We start from the raw sequence: 17,107 nt of genomic DNA on the forward strand, positions 1-17,107 counted from the left end.
GATGCATTTGTGCAAGGCAAGAACAGATTGGTCACCTTCCCAACCAAAGCACGACCAGGTTTTGGCTCTCGAGAGATGTAACTCAGGCCTGTGTCTGTAACCGTATTAAAGGTTCCAGGGGCAGAAGGCGCTGGGACAGGAATTAGCAGTGCTTGGAGAGCTTTAAACTCGACTCGAAGTGGGATGGGGATGTAGCTGGGCTTGCATTAGAAGGGCATCACTCTGGAGTTGGTGAAGGCTGGGAGGCCTCCCATAGCCCTGGGGTGAAATGGATGTGGAGTCTTGGATCTGGGCAGGAACAGCCCAGGTTCCAGTCTAAGTTGGGGAATGAGCTATTAGAGAGCAGCATAGGGGAAAGGGACCTGGGGGTGCTGGGGACAGCAGGGTGACCATGAGCCAGCACTGGGCCCTTGTGGCCAAGAAGCCAATGGGACCTGGGGTGGGTGAGAAGGGGGTGGTCAGTAGGTCAGAGAGGTTCTCCCACCCCTCTGCTCTGCCCTTGAAAACAGGGTTTAGTTCAGATACTATCAGGATATACTTGAGGAACAGAAATATATATATAATATATACAGCCATATATATATAATATATAATATATACACCCATAGCACCCTGAGAATGCCCGATCTCATCTGACCTCGAAAGCTAAGCAGGGTCAGGCCCGGTCAGAACTTGGATGGGAGACCAGCTGGGAATCCCGGGTGCTGTGGGCTGAGCCAGCACTGGGCCCTTGTGGCCAGGAAGCCAATGGGACCTGGGGGGGTTAGAAGGGGGTGGTCAGTGGGTCAGAGAGGTTCTCCTGCCCCTCTGCTCTGCCCTGGGGAGACCACACCTGGAATCTTGTGTCCAGCTGTGGCCCCTCAGTTCCAGCAGGACAGGGAACTGCTGCAGAGAGTCCAGCGCGGGGCAACGCGTGTTATTTCCACCGCTCTTGCGCCTTCCATTTGCTTTCTGAACAGCAGAGCATTCTATATATATTAAAAGTTATATTTTCACTGTTTGCAGAGAAATGCAAGAGAACTCTAAGTCCCTGGGTACGGTGCCTCTGCGCAACGTGTGCTTCAAAATAACAGTGGAGTAGTTCAGTAAATACAGGGTGATGGTACCGCTGGCCAAGACAAGTATATATTTGAGAGCTGTGTAGCTTAAAAGTCAATTGGACGTGGACTGAGTTTGTTGCTCATTTTGGGCTCTTAGGAGGACCCCGGATGCCTCTGATTGAAAGATTAATTTATTCAGAGGCTCACATTAATTAATGAGCAGACCGAAACTTCTTGTGCATTTTTCCAGTTCATTAGGAGTCGAATCCAACGTCTGTCCCCTCACCTCAATGATTTCCTGATAGTGCTGCTTTGGTTTCTAGACATGCAGAAATTCAGCACGAGTGCAAAGTTTCTGGTTCCAAGCACCACCCTCCATCTGAAGAACAATTTTAGGAGAAAACCATCACTTTTCAAACTAACTTCTGCTAATTTGACTAGAAAAAATAAAAAATGAGGCCCTGCAAATAGCCAACCCCTCCAAATGGGAGAGTAATTACCTTCAATTAGGCTTTATTTCTGGTTGTGAGAAAATAAAAAGATAAAACCCACAACAACCACCCAATTCTAAAAGCACATTGTGCAGGCTGGGGGCACTGGAGTGAAATACTGGCCATTTGTAGTGAAAGGGAAGGAAATAGAAAGGAGGAAGGAAGGAAGGAAGAAGAGATTAGAGAATCTGAGGGATGGAAATAGTCTCCGAGGAGCCACTGTGTCCCGGGGCCTCTCCTGAGGGACGTTTGACACCACGAATCTGGGAGCCTGAATGAGCAATGACATCACTCACTTATTTAGCCGAGCTGTTTTCTTAAGGCATCGAAATAACCTCATGCCACAAGCATTAAATTGTTGGCGAAGCGATCAAGATGTCTGTTCAGTTTAGGGGCTTGATAACCACGGAATAAAGACACCTCTGTTCCTCGGTTTGGGAGTGTATTTAAATTGCCTGGAAAGCCACGAGGAGGAAAGCTTGAGCCTGAAGGTTTAGTACCAGAATCAGCCTGATGTGGGAGTTTTCAGTAGGGAGATGCTTGACTTTGGACTTGTAACTCAGGCAAGTTGTTGGGGCTTCTTCCCTTTGAGATTAAAACAATGGTGTTACCCTCATGGACACCAAGCACAGGCCAAAGTTTCCACATCCTGGGTGCTGTGCGAGTTCACAAGGAAGGGATGATTTCACTGGGAAGTGCTGGTGGTGATGCGTGGTGCCAGACATACCCAGATCAGTGCGAATTTGAGTAGTCAATATGTGGCAAAAAAGTGATCCAGGTTACATACCCCCTTACCTGGGATGGAGAAAATGGATGTTCATGACACCAGCGTGAACCAGTTGTCCCCAGGTGGTAACAGGAGAAGCAGAGCTGGGCTGGATTACAAGCTGAGGTACCGAAGTGTTCAAAACGACACCAAATGGAGTGACCCGGTGGGTAGTCAGGAGGGACGGGACGTCACCCAGAGGGACCTGGACAGGCCAGAGGGTACAACCGTATGAACGTCATGAGGTTCAACAAGGTCAAGAGAGGGGGTGGCTGAACCACCCCTGAGACACCCCAGGCCAGGCTGGACGGGGCTCTGAGCACCCTGAGCTGGTGAAGATGTCCCTGTCATGGCAGGGGGGGCACTGGGGAGCTTTACGGTCCCTTCAGCCCAAACCATCTGTGATTCAGATTGGGTGTTATAACTCTGCAACATTCAGCATGAAAACTCTTTCCACAGTTCAGGGAAGAGAAATGTCCATCCCTTTCTATAGAACTGGGCAAACATGGTGTGGGATTGTCCGTTGATGGCTCTGAGACCAAAGGGGAGCGGTGTCTCGTATAACTGAATAACTCTGGGTTAATGTAAAGGTGAATTTGCATTCCTTGCGCATCAAGGAGAACTTCAGTTTATTCACATTTCAGGTTACAGCCGCACAGGGTGTTCAATCCTCAAGCTACATATAAATATGTTCTGTGTTAATTTAAGCCTTTTGAGCCTGTTGACTATAGAAAAGTTGTTCTGTGCACCCATATACTGCACTAATTTGAGTGAAACAAGCTCGTTCTGAGTTGATGTCATATGGCTAAAAAAATTCCATGAATGTTCAGAGCTGATTTGCAGAAATCATGAGTCCCAACTTGGCTGTTTTGCTGTGACCTGCTTATTATGGCGGCGGCTCCGCTGCCGACGGGCAGCGCCTCCAGCCACCGGGGCTCAATTCAGGCACTCACCACTATTTATAGGTCAGGAGCGCCTGAATTACTGCACCATTGGGCTGTTTTATTGCAAAAACTGCAATAAAGAAATTTGCTTTTGCCTGAAGAGTTTACAGTCCTGCAGCGAAACTATTTAATGCTTCGATAAAAGGAATATACAGCAGGTTTCTGCCCATTGCAAAGTATTTAATTTGAAAGGGCCTGTCCGGTGTATGTCGTGTCCAGAAAGGTTTGAGTGGTGTGCGGACAAGCTGTAAAGCAGCTCTGGTTTCAGTTGTTTCCTCTGTGCACAGAACCAAGATTTTCCTTCGGAAAAAAGGGTGGAAATGTAGAGATTTGGTGTGAAAAACAAACTGACATTTCCTGCACCCTCATTCTCAGCCCCAGGTAGATGTAGCAGCTCTGTAAAGCACGTCCCTTCAGTCGTAAGTAACTGACGTGGATTATCAGACCCGTAAGCCACACTCTGCATTGCTGTCTCGTAGCAGAGCCCATGTTCTGATTTTCCCAGCAGTTTGCAGACGCTGCCATTTCTGGTTCCCCTCCCGATAACTTATATTGCAAAAGAGGTGGTGGGAAGGGAAGGTTTTGGGAGTAAAACTGCAGAAGGATGAGCAGATCTGCTCAGCTCATCCCCTTTTACCCCGCGGTAAGAAAGCAGAGGGGAGCGGTGCGAACAGGACAGGTTTTTTTGTGGTTGTGTTTTGTGGTTTTTTTGGTGGTTTGTTGGGTTATTTTTTTGGAAAAGGCGTTTTTTGAGGTGAAACGTTTGGGAGATGGATATCACCGGTTCACCCGCATTGGTCCCAATGCTTCTGAGCTGCCTGGGATGCAGCACGAAGCCTCAGATAAAGTGCAATGAGTATCAATGAGTCCTCCTATAATTAATCATTGATTCTGCTTTATTAACAATGTGTTTAAAATTAAAAATAACAGACTAATATTTTCAAAGCAGTATTAGGGCTCGTTCTCTACAAGGAAAACCACTGCATAAATAGTTTCTGAGGAAAAATAAATACATCATTGACTCTCTGGGCATCTCACCTTTTCTCTCGGGGCTTTGGTCCCACATGAAATAATCGCAAAAATCTATCACCATCACAAATTCCATCGTTTATATGATTTCAGCATGAACGCTACATAAAATATCACAGCAGTGAGGAACTGTCTCCATCCCAAACTGTGTTTATCTGACACCAGGCTTAGCGATTCTACAGGATACATACAGCGTGTGACGATTCACCTTCTAATAATATTCTTTAATGTAAAAAGACAAACGTTAGTCTGAATGTTGAGAAGCTAAGGAAAGCTGCACATACCAAAGGCTTTTCTAGGGGGATCCCGACTGGGCCGTTAGCAGAGGTTCACTTTGAGCGCAGAGCCAGCCCCTCGCTCCCAGAACTCGGCTTGCACGGTCCTAGCGCTGCAAAGTGTGTGTGGCCGCGTAATCCCGACTCTACAGAACAGAACATGTAGACTGAAACATCTAAGTCTGTTGTGTTCCAGGAAATAAGGAATAATCTGTATGGTTTATGTGAAATTATGCACATTATTAGCTGCTTGCAGGACAAACACCAGTAGGTTGTCTGGTTGGAGAGGAGCATCCGATTCATGAATCTGCTCCACTTTTAGAATGTGTTTACTTGTCCCTAAACCAAATACGCTTTAGTTGTCAAATCTCAGGTTTGAGTCTGTTGACCCTACAGTCTTTTAATTAAAAGTATGAACTAGATTTGCCCCACTTTTGTTTTGAGAACACGAGTGTCCTGCTCTGATGTTTTGTGTTTAGTGGAAACAGCCAGGGTTCAGGACACCCCACAGGGTATCGTTTCCCAGCAATTTGACTCCAGTCACCAGAACTGTTGAAGTCCTTCCTACCACTAACTTCTACAGCTCGGAGCAGTAGCTCCCGTGGTGCTCGTTTGTCCTGGCTCTTAGGAAAGTGGGAAAGGGATCTCAGGGTTCTTTTCACATAAAGTGAGCAGAACGACTTCTAACCAAGCGCAACTGCCACCACAACAGCTTCGCTTCCCTCTGCCCTACAAGCCACACGACCTCCCAAGAACATCCGAGGTCCTCTCAGACCCAGCTTAGGTGTTGCTGCCTCCAGCTCGGTTTATCTCATTCTCTTATCAGACCGTAACTGCTGTAACCTGATAACTTTTTTGACTACGTGAGCCTTGTGACCCAGCTCAGCAGAAGGAGTTGGAACCTACTGCAGTCACAATGTCATCAGTGCGTACCGCCCGATGTTTTGTAAAATATCCAGAGCTGCTGGGCCGTGTCACTCAGAGCAACCTTCTAATAAGCATTTTCTAACTCGTGCTGGTTCGATTTGCTGCTCCGGGCCCTGGAGAGACGGGGCTTCTTGTTCTTCTGAGGCCTGACGGTGTCTTTGCCGAAGTCCTTCAGCTCGGACTGGTTGTGGTAGCGGGTGTAGCGCTTGCATTTGCAGGCCGTGACGGCTCGGAATTTGTAAGTCCGAGTCTCCCCGTCGGGACAAGCCATGGGGACGCGCTGCGTGCGGCTGTGCGCGGGGATGCAGCGGTAGTCCAGGGCGTTCTGCCGCCACCACTTCCCCCTGCCGATGGAGTTGGGCAGCAGGTGCGAGGGGACGCACTGGCCCGAGCAAACCAGCTCCTTGACGGGCTTGACGCTGCGGCACGAGCCCTCGCTCAGGTAGCGGGTGGTTCGCATCTCTCTGCAGCTGAAGTCGGAAGCGTCTGCAAACAAGAGACATGTTAATTACGACTTTCTCCCCCAGCGTTGAGAAAGCACTTTGTTGTTTCTGGAGCGGGTATCAAGCTCTGAGCAAGGTACAAGCTGGACATCTCTTGAGCAGGGGCTGTTGTGATAGATGAGGGGTGATGGTTTAAACTAAAGGAGGGACATGAGGCAGGAATTGTTGCCCTGAGGGTGCTGAGAGCCTGGCCCAGGTTGGCCAGAGAGGTGGTGGATGAACCATCCCTGAGACACCCCAGGCCAGGCTGGACGGGGCTCTGAGCACCCTGAGCTGGTGAAGATGTCCCTGCTCATGGCAGGGGTGGATAAGGTGACACTTGAAGGACCCTCCAGCCCAAACCATCCTGTGACTTTACAGTTCTACTTGCGGTGGAAATCCGCACAGCTCAGGTTGTGTCTGTTGGGGAAATTCTTCTCGCTGTGTGCAAGGTGCTTCCCCCCTCAGTACATCAGAGAGAGCTCTGGCCCTGAGTCGTTAGCGATGGAACAGCATTTGCACAGACATTTTAATTTTTTGTCCTGTCCCTGGTTGTCACCAGCAGAGCCTGGCTCCATCCTCCTGACACTGCCCCTTTCCATATTGATCCCCAGCAATGAGTCCCCCCTCAGTGTCCTCTTGTCCAGCTCCAGAGCCCCAGCTCCCTCAGCCTTTCCTCACACGGGAGATGCTCCACTCCCTGCAGCATCTTGGTGGCTGCGCTGGACTCTCTGCAGCAGTTCCCTGTCCTGCTGGAACTGAGGGGCCACAGCTGGACACAAGATTCCAGGTGTGGTCTCCCCAGGGCAGAGCAGAGGGGCAGGAGAACCTCTCTGACCTACTGACCACCCCCTTCTAACCCACTCCAGGTCCCATTGGCTTCCTGGCCACAAGGGCCCAGTGCTGGCTCATGGTCACCCTGCTGTCCCCAGCACCCCCAGGTCCCTTTCCCCTACGCTGCTCTCTAATAGGTCATTCCCCAACGTACACTGGAACCTGGGGTTGTTCCTGCCCAGATTCAAGACTCTGCACTTGCCCTTGTTCTATGTCATTAATATATTTCATTAATGTTGGACATCTGGCCAAACGCAGTGACAAGATATTACGAGGTGTGTCAGTGCTGCTGAAGTAGCCAAGCTGACTCCCAGATTGCAAAGTAAAGCCTCCTGTAAGAGATATTGCTCACATTTCTCTGTGTTCTATGTAACTCAAATTTCTCTGTGTCTTGTGCTTGAAAGCACTGAGAGGAAAGATCCCAAGTCATCCTTCTCTCTTTGCCGGTAGGACGGGACAACAGGTTGACAGTGGGGATAATGTGCGCATTGTAGTACCTAAGGGTTGTTCAATAGACAGACCACGTTTTTCAGCAGTAAACTCCACTATATCCCTTCTGACATTTTCATTGATAGCTCTTCATCAGTAGCTGTAACTCCCTATCACTCACAGCACTAAGTCAACACCCAGAGGTTTTAATAGACACACACAATAGCCAGTATTCTCTTACAATCCGCCCGAACCAGCACCAACGCTGCTGGTTTTCTTACCGTTGAGGTCTGGCGCTGGTTGCACGTGTCTCCCTCCGTGCTTCGCCCGGTTCATTGTGTTGTTGTCGCTGGGGATCTGCTCGGCGGGCGGCTCCGTGTTTTCGGCGGCCTCGGGGATGATTTCTGTCGCGTCGTTTTTGAACATCTGCCACCCCTCCACGGACCGAACCGCGATTTGTAGGAAGACACAGAGGGAGCACAGAGCCCAGGAGACCTGCATGGTGGCAGCTCCCGGCGGCGCCTCAGCTCCCTGCCAGGCTCACATCCCGGCAAACGCACATTATTCCCCTTTTTTAAATCCTTTTTAGAACCCGGCCAGCCAATGGCCACACAAAGTGGGAAGGGCCAGACAGCAACTCATTCATCTCAGCTTTTGTCAGCGTGAAATAAACTGGGTGTGTGGGCGTGGGTTGGTGACAATATTCTACAACTTCTGTGTAAAGCTCCTCATACGCGGCTCCGTTCTCGTGCCCGGCAAAGCGGGCGAGCGACCAGCCCGCCCTCAATCGCAACCTGACAAGGCTGCTTTTTGGTAGTTTTTTCTGACAGCAGTATAATTAAAACCCGCTTCTGCCTCCGTATTTGAATCTTTGCCTATTGTGTTTTGCAAACGTTTGTCAGGGGTTTTGTTTTCCCTGCTGTTCTTTGGCTCCCCCAGTGCAAATGAAGCACATCTCCAAACTGTAGCTCAGGAGCTGTGGCTTCTCAGTCTCTGCAGGTGAATGATTGAGGGAAAAGAGCTTTTTTTTTCTCCTTTACAAAACAAGAAGCTTTAAATTTTGTTTCTGGGAGAAACAGGAAAGAGCAGCTTTGCAAAATAAGTTTTGTTTAGTTTTCCTTAAAAAACAAGCTACTTGGGATATGTTGGTGAGGGTGAACAGCAGGCTGTTGTAGGTCATGCTTTTTAATGGGCTCTTTCTCAGGTTTTTATCATTGAAAAGAAGAAAAAAGGCAGCTGCATTTGCTTTAAATGAATCGCATGCTCCTGCTCCCGCTGCCGTTTGCACAGGTGCTGAACATAGGACATTTGCTCATTTTAAATGCAGGAATAGGAGCAGCCCGATTTCCATTCATGATGTGGCCAACGCCAATAGAATTGAGGACCTTATGTCTCGGGATGTGTTCACGTGTTGTGTTGTAAAATCTTCTGATATAATCTTCCTTGCAAAGATAAGACGGCAGTGGCGATTGTCGACAGATGTTGGTTGGTTTAGGGGTTGTTTGGCTTTTCCTTCACAGAACAGGCGAGGCGACCAGGACTGAGTTACACAATGATCTCAGGCTTTGCTTCCAGGCCTTGAAATATTCTTATTTTCTCTGCAAGTGCTGACATGTGGTCTCCTAATGGCCCTTAAATGAATAAAATCATGTGGGTTTGGGGGGATTTGTTTAGGTTTTGCTGAGTTTCTGTTGTGGATTTGTTGTTTGACTTGGTATTAGACAGCAACACCACCTTGTGCTGGAGTTCACCAGCAGGGACTGTGCCGGCTGTGGCACCGTGTCCAGCTGAACAGCAGAACGGGAGAGGAAGAAAACTGAGTCCTGGAAACCACTGCCCCATTGCACCCTGTGCCCTCCCCTGTTCCAATGCCTTTAGAATTGCATGTGTCCACCTATCAAAGCTCAGTTTCTGTTAATATCTTTTCATGTAATATCTGCCTAGAGAGCATTTCCAAAAGCTCTCAATGTCAGCACAGGCCAACTGCAGAGAACAGCGGCGACAGCACTAATGGTCACGTAAAACATAAAATTCTCCTTGATGCAGCTTCTCTAAGTACTTAATCCCCTCTATTAACTGTCTTAACATGTGTCTGCATTACACACTGGGAGAAATAATAGGAAAAAATCTATGCAGTAAGGATCAGAAGCTGTATTTAGCCTCCAGCTTAAAACTCCTTGTCCACAAGCCTAAGAGAGGCAAGAAAAGAACCCAAATCTCACAGATATTCAGATTCCTTAACTACAAAAACACCACTCCGTGTCCTGTAGCTACTTCCCTGCTCATAAGACTTTCTGCAACAAAGCAGAGGGGGTCAGGGCTGCAGCCCCCCCCAAACAATTGACTTTGCACTGTTAATGAAGCACAGGGGAAACCAGGATGTATTGAGGGTACTTTCAGAATGGCCCCTCAGCCTCCTGATTTTCAGCCCCAGGGCCGTGTGAGTCCATCAGTCTGAGGGCTCCGATGTGATCTCTTCACAGCAGCCGGGAATCAACGGGATCTGCTCCCACTGGCGAGCAGCACATTGGCTGGGAAAGCATTCCGGCACGGCACGGACACGGATCCACGCAACAGTGTTGATCGGGGTGAACGAGGACTGTCTGTTGAGGAGTAACGAGCCAACAGCTCCATCTGGTGAGTGATCTCGCAGCCACCTCGGCCTGCTGCAATTACATCTCATAAAATAGAGACAGCGAAACAAACCAAAAAGCCACAACTCAACTGGTTTCCGAGATTTATTTGCAGAATAGAAACAATGAGTAGGACACGAATTCTCACAAACAAATCCTCAGGAGATACCTCTTTGTTCCTTGCTATAGAACGCTGATAGCTTCTTGCCTCCATTCCTCCAACTTCACTAACTCCCAAGTATAAAAACCCCAAGCTATTGACTTTTTCTTTCATTGTGCTGGATCTGACAGGGTAGATGTGTTCGTTGTATGATATATGCATGTTTTAGAGATCACGTCACTTCTCTAGAGTGCTGTCTACACAAAAAGTACCACATATACTAACGTAAATCCAGATGACACAATTTTAGTTATAGCCAAGAGGTGTCAGTTCCAAAAACGTAGTGTTGCTATTTGCAACACATGGTTGGTTTAAAAAGTGCCTTCCCTCACCAGCGTGCTGTACGAACAGCTCACCGCAAAGGGCAGGCGCGCCGTCATTTCGGAAGAATAAAAAGGTGCATTTCTTCCAATACCTTCTCCATGTCGTATTACACGCAAAGGAGGCTCTCATTCCCATTTTTATAGCAATCTTTCCTTCCATAATCCAAAATTCAGACGTATACAGCATATCATTACGGATTAGGGGCATCCGAGCTCTTCTTGGCCAGCTCCAACAGGCAGAGGAATGCCCAATGTTACTGTTCCTACCCAGCGAGATAACGCTGAAAGGATGGGTACGATCCATCTGACATCCTATTTTTAGCCTACGCTAAAAGCAGAACTAGAAATGGTTTCGTTACTGAGTCACCCATCAGTAACTCAGAATAGGAGGCACCGCCTTAGAGCTCGATTTTTAACATCAATTTATAGCCTTGTCTTATTTATTCCTCTCCACCCTCCTGTTACAAAACGTTTGTTGAATTGGTTATGCTGAGGTAAACAGGTCGTGGTGCTACTGAAGTAGTGACAGGAAAGCAGGGAGAGACACGGTAAGTGGATCCAAGCCTCGGGGCTGTGTTTGATATGTAGGACTTTATCACACACCCAGCACAGGCGCTCCGAAACGCACACGTTATTTCTTCCTTGCTCAAGTTTCCTCCTCAACGTTTGCTCCTGATATTTTTTTCTAGTATGACTTCAAAACAAAAATAAAAAGGTATTTAGTATCAGACTATTTCAAGTCACTCACAACAGCAAGAGGTATAAATACTATTGGAAATACAGTGTGCATCAAGGGCGGGCTCTGAATGGCTTTACGAACACACTGTGTATTGCATAAATCCACACTGAACACAACAACGCGTACACTTCATTTTACAAGCAAGTGCATCTGTGCATTTGTATATATGCTGCTCCATTCCTGGAAGCTCCTACACTCGAGCTTTAGGCACCTGTGTGCGTGAAAAAGAAGCTTTAAAAAATACAGTACTTGAATTAAGACTGAGTGAAGACGTGTTGGGGCTCTTGGAAACTGGTGCTCCGGTGAGATACAAGACTAGGCCTAAATAAATCACACTCAACGCCAATGCAAACCACATACGCTATAGAGTCTGCAGGGGGCCCTGAAATACATGTGAACAGCTGTTATCATGGGAGTTACCCCTCTGACAACACCTCTTCATTGCAACAGCTCCGAACGGCGCCACGATTTTGTGCCATCTTGAAAGACAGAGCCACAGTTCGACAAACACTTTCATTAGACAAGAGCAGGAATTCTGTCTCCCTCACGTGATGTGATTTAGCTCGGTGGTTGGGCTTTGGGAACCTAAAGCACCTCACACGTCCTCTGATGGTTTGAGAACCTCTGTTCTAGGGCTTCAGTTTGCCTTCCTTCACTAACCGCTCGTTGAGCTGGCAGAGCTGCCTTAGGAAGCCGTCGTTGGGGCCAATCTCTCGCTTCTGGCGGACAGCGCTCAGCGCAGACTTGACGTCCATGTTCTGGCGCAGCATGAGGTAGGCGATGACCAGCGTGGGGGAACGGCTGTAGCCCTCGCGGCAGTGCACGAACACCTGGCCTGCAGGGGAGACGGGTCACAATTGGGGTTATACTGGAATATAGGTTTGGAAAGCAACATGAAATAGGGAGGATGTAAAATGGAATGATATTAGTTCTTCAGCAGCTTCGTGAAGGGAAGGAGCCATGCTGGAGAAGTTGGTGCAGGGTGGGATGTCACACTGGAGCAGAGGAGGGGAGTGAGGAGGGAGGAGCAGCAGAGACAACGTGGTGAACTGAGCACAGCCCTCACCCACGTCCCCTTGTGCGGCTTAGGGACAGGAGGAGGAGAAAATCAAGAGTGAAGTTGAACCCGAGAAGGCGCCAAGGGCAGGGGGGAAGGAGTTTTAATATTTGCTTTCGCTTCTCATGATCCTACTCTGATTTGATTGGTAATGTGTTAAATTGATTTCCCCAAGTCAAGTCTGTTTTGCCTGTGACAGTATTACTGAGTGATTCCCCTGTCCTTATCTCAACCCAGGAGCCTTTTGTCATATTCTTCCCCCCCTGTTCAGCTGAGGGAGTGATAGAGCAGCTCAGTGGGCATGTGGTGTCCAGCCAAGGTCAACCCATCACATGGATAAATCCTGTAGGGAGGTATCCAACAATAACAAATCAGGCCACTGCTCCCTTTGAGAAATCCAACTCTATTTCATTGCTCCTCAGCTGCTTCCTCTTTGACCTGCTTTTCCAGGCACAGAAATTTTCCCCTTCCCAAATGCAGCGGGAGATCTGGCCCCGGCTACTCTCCAGAGCCAACTCTTTTCTGACCCCAGAGAACAGATGAACCATACACGCGTATTTTCATCATAACAACTTGTTTGAACCACAGCAACAAAAGCCCGTTGCCACGTTTGCCTGGAGCTGCAGAGGCTTCTTAGCTCAAGGCAAATCTCTAATCAGAAATGCAGCATATGTAGAAATAACTGGTGTGTAGAAATAGTCAGACAACAAACACCGTCTGGCCCACTGCACTATGTCCCAGGATTCCTGCTCTGAGGAAACACACTGTAAAGTAATGTGGCAATCAACACCACCACAAATCTCCAGCCTTCCTGCAGTCCTAGGGAATGAAGAGCTAATAATCACAGAAAATAATGTGATGAGTTAATATAAGAAAAGCTGCAAGGCTACAGTCTCTACCCTTCCTGAACATTCGGAAATAAACAACCATATAGCAGGTTGTGTGAGTACTCCTCAGCAATGCGATACTTGTATCACTTCTGCCTTTAGTTTCTCATTAGTAGTGTCACAAAACAAATTTTAGATCCTGTTTTGGTTTTTTTGGGTGACATAGCACTTCTAAGAACACTAATTCCCAGAAAGGCACTAGTGTAGGATGCGGCAGCTGTTCCACTTGGCAAAGTCACCCCTACAGTGACAGATTCCCATCTGCCATATACTGGAGAACTACACGTCTAGACAGAAGATTCCAGTGTCTTATTGCGTTGATGATCCAGACCCTTGATCTGAATTCCTGATTTGGTTGTTCAGCTGATAATCTGAGCAAAAAACCCCTATTTTAATCGGTAAAATAAATTGCTCTGAAACATATGCATAGAAAACGTGGTAGAAAGATAACTCGGTTTGCCTTACCATCCTTTTGGGAAAGTGCTTTCTCAATAAAATCAGCTGCCTCCTCAAAATAGCGGCTGAGGTTAAATTCTGGAGTATCGTTCGCTTTGATGCCATGGTACGTGATGCCCGAGCCTTCATAGAACTCTGCGTTCGTGTTGACGTGCATGAACGACTTCCCCTCCGCTGCATTCAGAACATGGGTTATCCCCAGGTGCTGCAGCCTCGTTATGTTCTTGGCTATGAACCTGTGTGATAAAACGATTAGAACCTGGTAAATCACCTCAATATTTATGATGTCCCCAGACAGCACTGCTAACCAAAACCTCTGAAGCTGAAGGTCAGAGAATCGTACCCCCCGTGGATGAGGAAGGCTGGCAAAATGGTGACAATGAGCAGAAAGGTGAGGCACTCAACAACTTCTTGCCTCGGTCTTCACTGGCAAGTTCTCCTTCCGCAGTTCTCGAGTGGATGAGCTGCAAGATGGGGCTGGGGGAGCAAACGCCCCCGCACTGTAAATGAAGATCAGGTTTGGGACCACTTGAGGAACCCGAACAGACAGAAATCTTGATGAGATGCACCCGGAGTCCTGAGGGAACCGGCTGATGTGGCTGCCAAGCCGCTCCCCACGGTATTTAACAAGTCGCAGCAGTCAGGGGGTTGGCCTAAGTGAGCCTGGAAGGTTCCTTCCAACCCAAACCATCCTACAATTCTATGATTTTTCTGTTAATAGTGGCTAAATATACTGTGTCCAGAGGTGAATTAACTACAATTATAAACTCACAGAACTATTTAGAGCCACAGTCACTACTTGTGCGTGAGAGATCGCTACTTTCTTGGCTGACAAGCAAGGAGAGTATGTATGAAATTCAATCTGCTAGACCCTACCATGGCGTAGAATTCTAACTCTTTCTGAACACAAAATTCTGACCAAAGTAAGAAAATACTGGAGATAACAGAAAGCCCAGGATAGTCACTTATTAACTGTTATCTACATAAGATAATTCAAAAAGCAGCCATAAAAAGGCTCTACTGTCAGCTACCAGTCTTGCAGGGCCAGGGAAGCAGCACTTGCTATGCCAGCAGACAGTCCAAACAGACATTTTAGGGGCAATTTAAACCACTGTAAAACAGCACTGGCTCCTTCTCAGGCCACAGGAAGACAGAAAGTAACCGGGAGTAAATGTTCCTGCATCTTCTAAGGTCGCATCTGAAGACTATGAGGCGTAATCTTCTGTCCTTGTGCCGTTCAACATCTTTAAATCATGGAAAGATCTGGCCAGGCTACTCAAAGGGCAGCAATACATTTCAGTCTTTGCCGCTCAGTGTTTCCATCACAAGTACCGTAATCTTTAGTGTCTTAGTTGAAATCAATATCTGAATGGAAAAGAATCCAGATGAGCGATGTTTAAGATGCTTAAGTGCCTAAGAAAGCATTCAGTACTTTTAGGTCAGCTAAGCCCTCTCTAGCTCCTCAGTTCTACCCAGTAATTGGAGCAAAACCACCTGCGTCCAGCTCTAAGTGGCTAAAAGAGCACCCTGCCCTGTGAGTGAACAACTCAGCGGGATGATACGTAATCATCATCCCTTTCGGGCTTGAATTAGATCCACTAATAGTGCCATAAGCTCTGATAAAAGCTCCAGGCTGTACAAGGGCAAGCAATCTATCTGCTGAGCACCACAACTGCTTATGCACTGGAACGCAATCTCTGGTAAGAGGAGATACCCACTGACTCCTTTTTGTCATAAAACCACTGTTGTCATTCTGAGTCCGATTATTTCCATCTGTCAGTCCCAATATTTGCCTGACTTTCCTGGGAATCAAAAAACCCCATACATTTTATCATACCACGGGGTCTCCCAGTAAAACCCGAGCCCGCTGGTGACAGAAGGTGACAGAGGCTTGAGCTGAAAGATTCACAGTTCCTCCTGCACACTTTGTGACAAGAGGCAGCCTAAGCAGCCATAAGCCCTGGTACTGTTTTAGAGGTGGCTTTCGCCATGTGGAAACAGAAATCTTCTAGAAAATCTCCCTCTGGCTCGAGTCATAAACTCCAATACAAGGAGTTGTAACATTAAGCTGAGCTCCAGATAAGCATTGGTGCAATATCTTTTTGGAGAAGTTTCTAAGGGATGGCAACACACCTAAGGGTTTGGGCTGGACTCTTAGCTATTCAAAAAAGGTTAAAATAAATACCCAAATGAGTTAGCTTATAGCTATATGAGCCTCTGAGTGAATTCACTCACAATTTTCCTGTAATTCACGGCTATACGTACATCTAGAGCGTTCCTTTTCTCCTAATGACCGTTCACCCCTTAAGTTGTAGCGTAAGCAGATGAATCCTTATGCATGAGTGAAGCAGCTACATTTTCTGCCCTCTGTGCCAAAAAAAATCCCCTATGGCAATGAGCCAAATATTTGTAAAGACTTCATTACCCAAACAACCGTTGACAGATTTTCCATCTGGCAGGACATCATCTGTGCCAGGGGACAAGTATCAGAGCCTGGAGAATTCTGCTTGCAACACAGAAGTAAATCCTACAGTGCAAAGCCAAAACAAAGAGTGTTAATTCAGCTGTGAGTTCCTGCGCTCAGTGGGGTGAGTATATGGTGGTTCTTATCAAAATGAGCTCCAGGAAATCACTCCCATAGTCTCCTGTGCTGGAGACTCTCCAGAGCCCCCCTGCCCAGCTCAGAGCTGCACGAGGGCTGAGAACCTTTTGTTTTTCCAGAAGGATCCTTATACATGACACTGAGGACACAATGAGGTTAAAGACTTGTTGAAGGAGAATGAGAAGAGGATGTGAAAGCTTGGAGGAAACATGCATAGATCTCTTTTTCTTCATAGCTTTAATATGGTATGTAATACGTATCCTTCCTAGTTCACTGGTGCAGACTTCTTTGTAAATGCGGCAAGAGGTGGTTCTTAGGCTGAGTTACACCGAATAGTACAGAGTATTTTCAAGAGTGTTAAAAATGCCACCAAACATAGATCCTGTTCGCCTTCCCTGCCCTTTCTGTGACAAATCCCTGCGGTAAAAGTGAACTCCCGCTTCTCCTCATTTATTAAAACACCTTTTCCCTTTGTTACCCACTCAAGGATGCTGCAAAACTTATCTTTGCGGTTTGCTTTCTTCAATAAGGCCTCGCTTGTAATAGAACAGGTTACACAGAGCTCTAAGACAGGCACTTGCTATGTGGTTAACACTCCAGGTGCTATTCCCCGTAACTTGCCATTTGCCATGGCAGACCCGCAGCTGCTCAGGCCTCGCACCCCCGGGGCGGCAATTCCTGTCAGCTCCGGCCTCCCGGGCCTGTGGGGCCTCCCCGGGCTCCCCGTTCGATTCCTCCGGCCCGAAGTCCCGGCTCAGGCCTCACAACCCGCCCGGCCCCGGCGCCTCCCGGCCCCGCTCACTCACGCGTTCCCCACATGGATCCGCGGCACCACCTCGTTGCTGTGCGCGCTGGGGAGGCTGTAGCAGCCGCTCCCGTTAGCCAGGAGGTCGTTGAGCTCCCCCACCGAGATCTCGTAATCGGACATGGCCGAGCCCCAGCGGCGCCCCAGCCGGAGCGGCCTCTTGGCACGGCGGCAGCTCGGCCCGGGCCCGCCCCGCCCGCCGCCTCATAGGCCGAGGAGCGTCAGCTG

The 17,107-nt window shown here is 48.0% G+C and overlaps 2 protein-coding genes across 2 annotated transcripts; both read right to left on the reverse strand.

Moving 5' to 3' along the window:
* Positions 1-5,536: 5,536 nt before the first annotated feature.
* Positions 5,537-7,718, reverse strand: SOST (sclerostin; the record flags this gene model as incomplete). The annotated part of the gene is made up of 2 exons (XM_080359947.1): positions 5,537-5,958; positions 7,499-7,718. 2 exons carry the CDS (start codon positions 7,716-7,718, stop codon positions 5,537-5,539), a joined length of 642 nt encoding a protein of 213 aa, XP_080216073.1.
* Positions 7,719-10,048: 2,330 nt separating this feature from the next.
* On the reverse strand, positions 10,049-17,025 carry DUSP3 (dual specificity phosphatase 3). The gene is made up of 3 exons (XM_080359971.1): positions 16,881-17,025; positions 13,482-13,708; positions 10,049-11,907 (listed from the first exon to the last, which is right to left on the reverse strand). The coding sequence occupies exons 1-3, from the start codon at positions 17,000-17,002 to the stop codon at positions 11,702-11,704; spliced, it is 555 nt and encodes a 184-aa protein (XP_080216097.1). The 5' UTR covers positions 17,003-17,025; the 3' UTR covers positions 10,049-11,701.
* Between the last annotated feature and the right edge of the window lie 82 nt (positions 17,026-17,107).

The sequence above is a fragment of the Nesoenas mayeri genome, assembly GCF_963082525.1.
Source record: "Nesoenas mayeri genome assembly, chromosome: 26".
NCBI classification, from domain to species: domain Eukaryota; kingdom Metazoa; phylum Chordata; class Aves; order Columbiformes; family Columbidae; genus Nesoenas; species Nesoenas mayeri.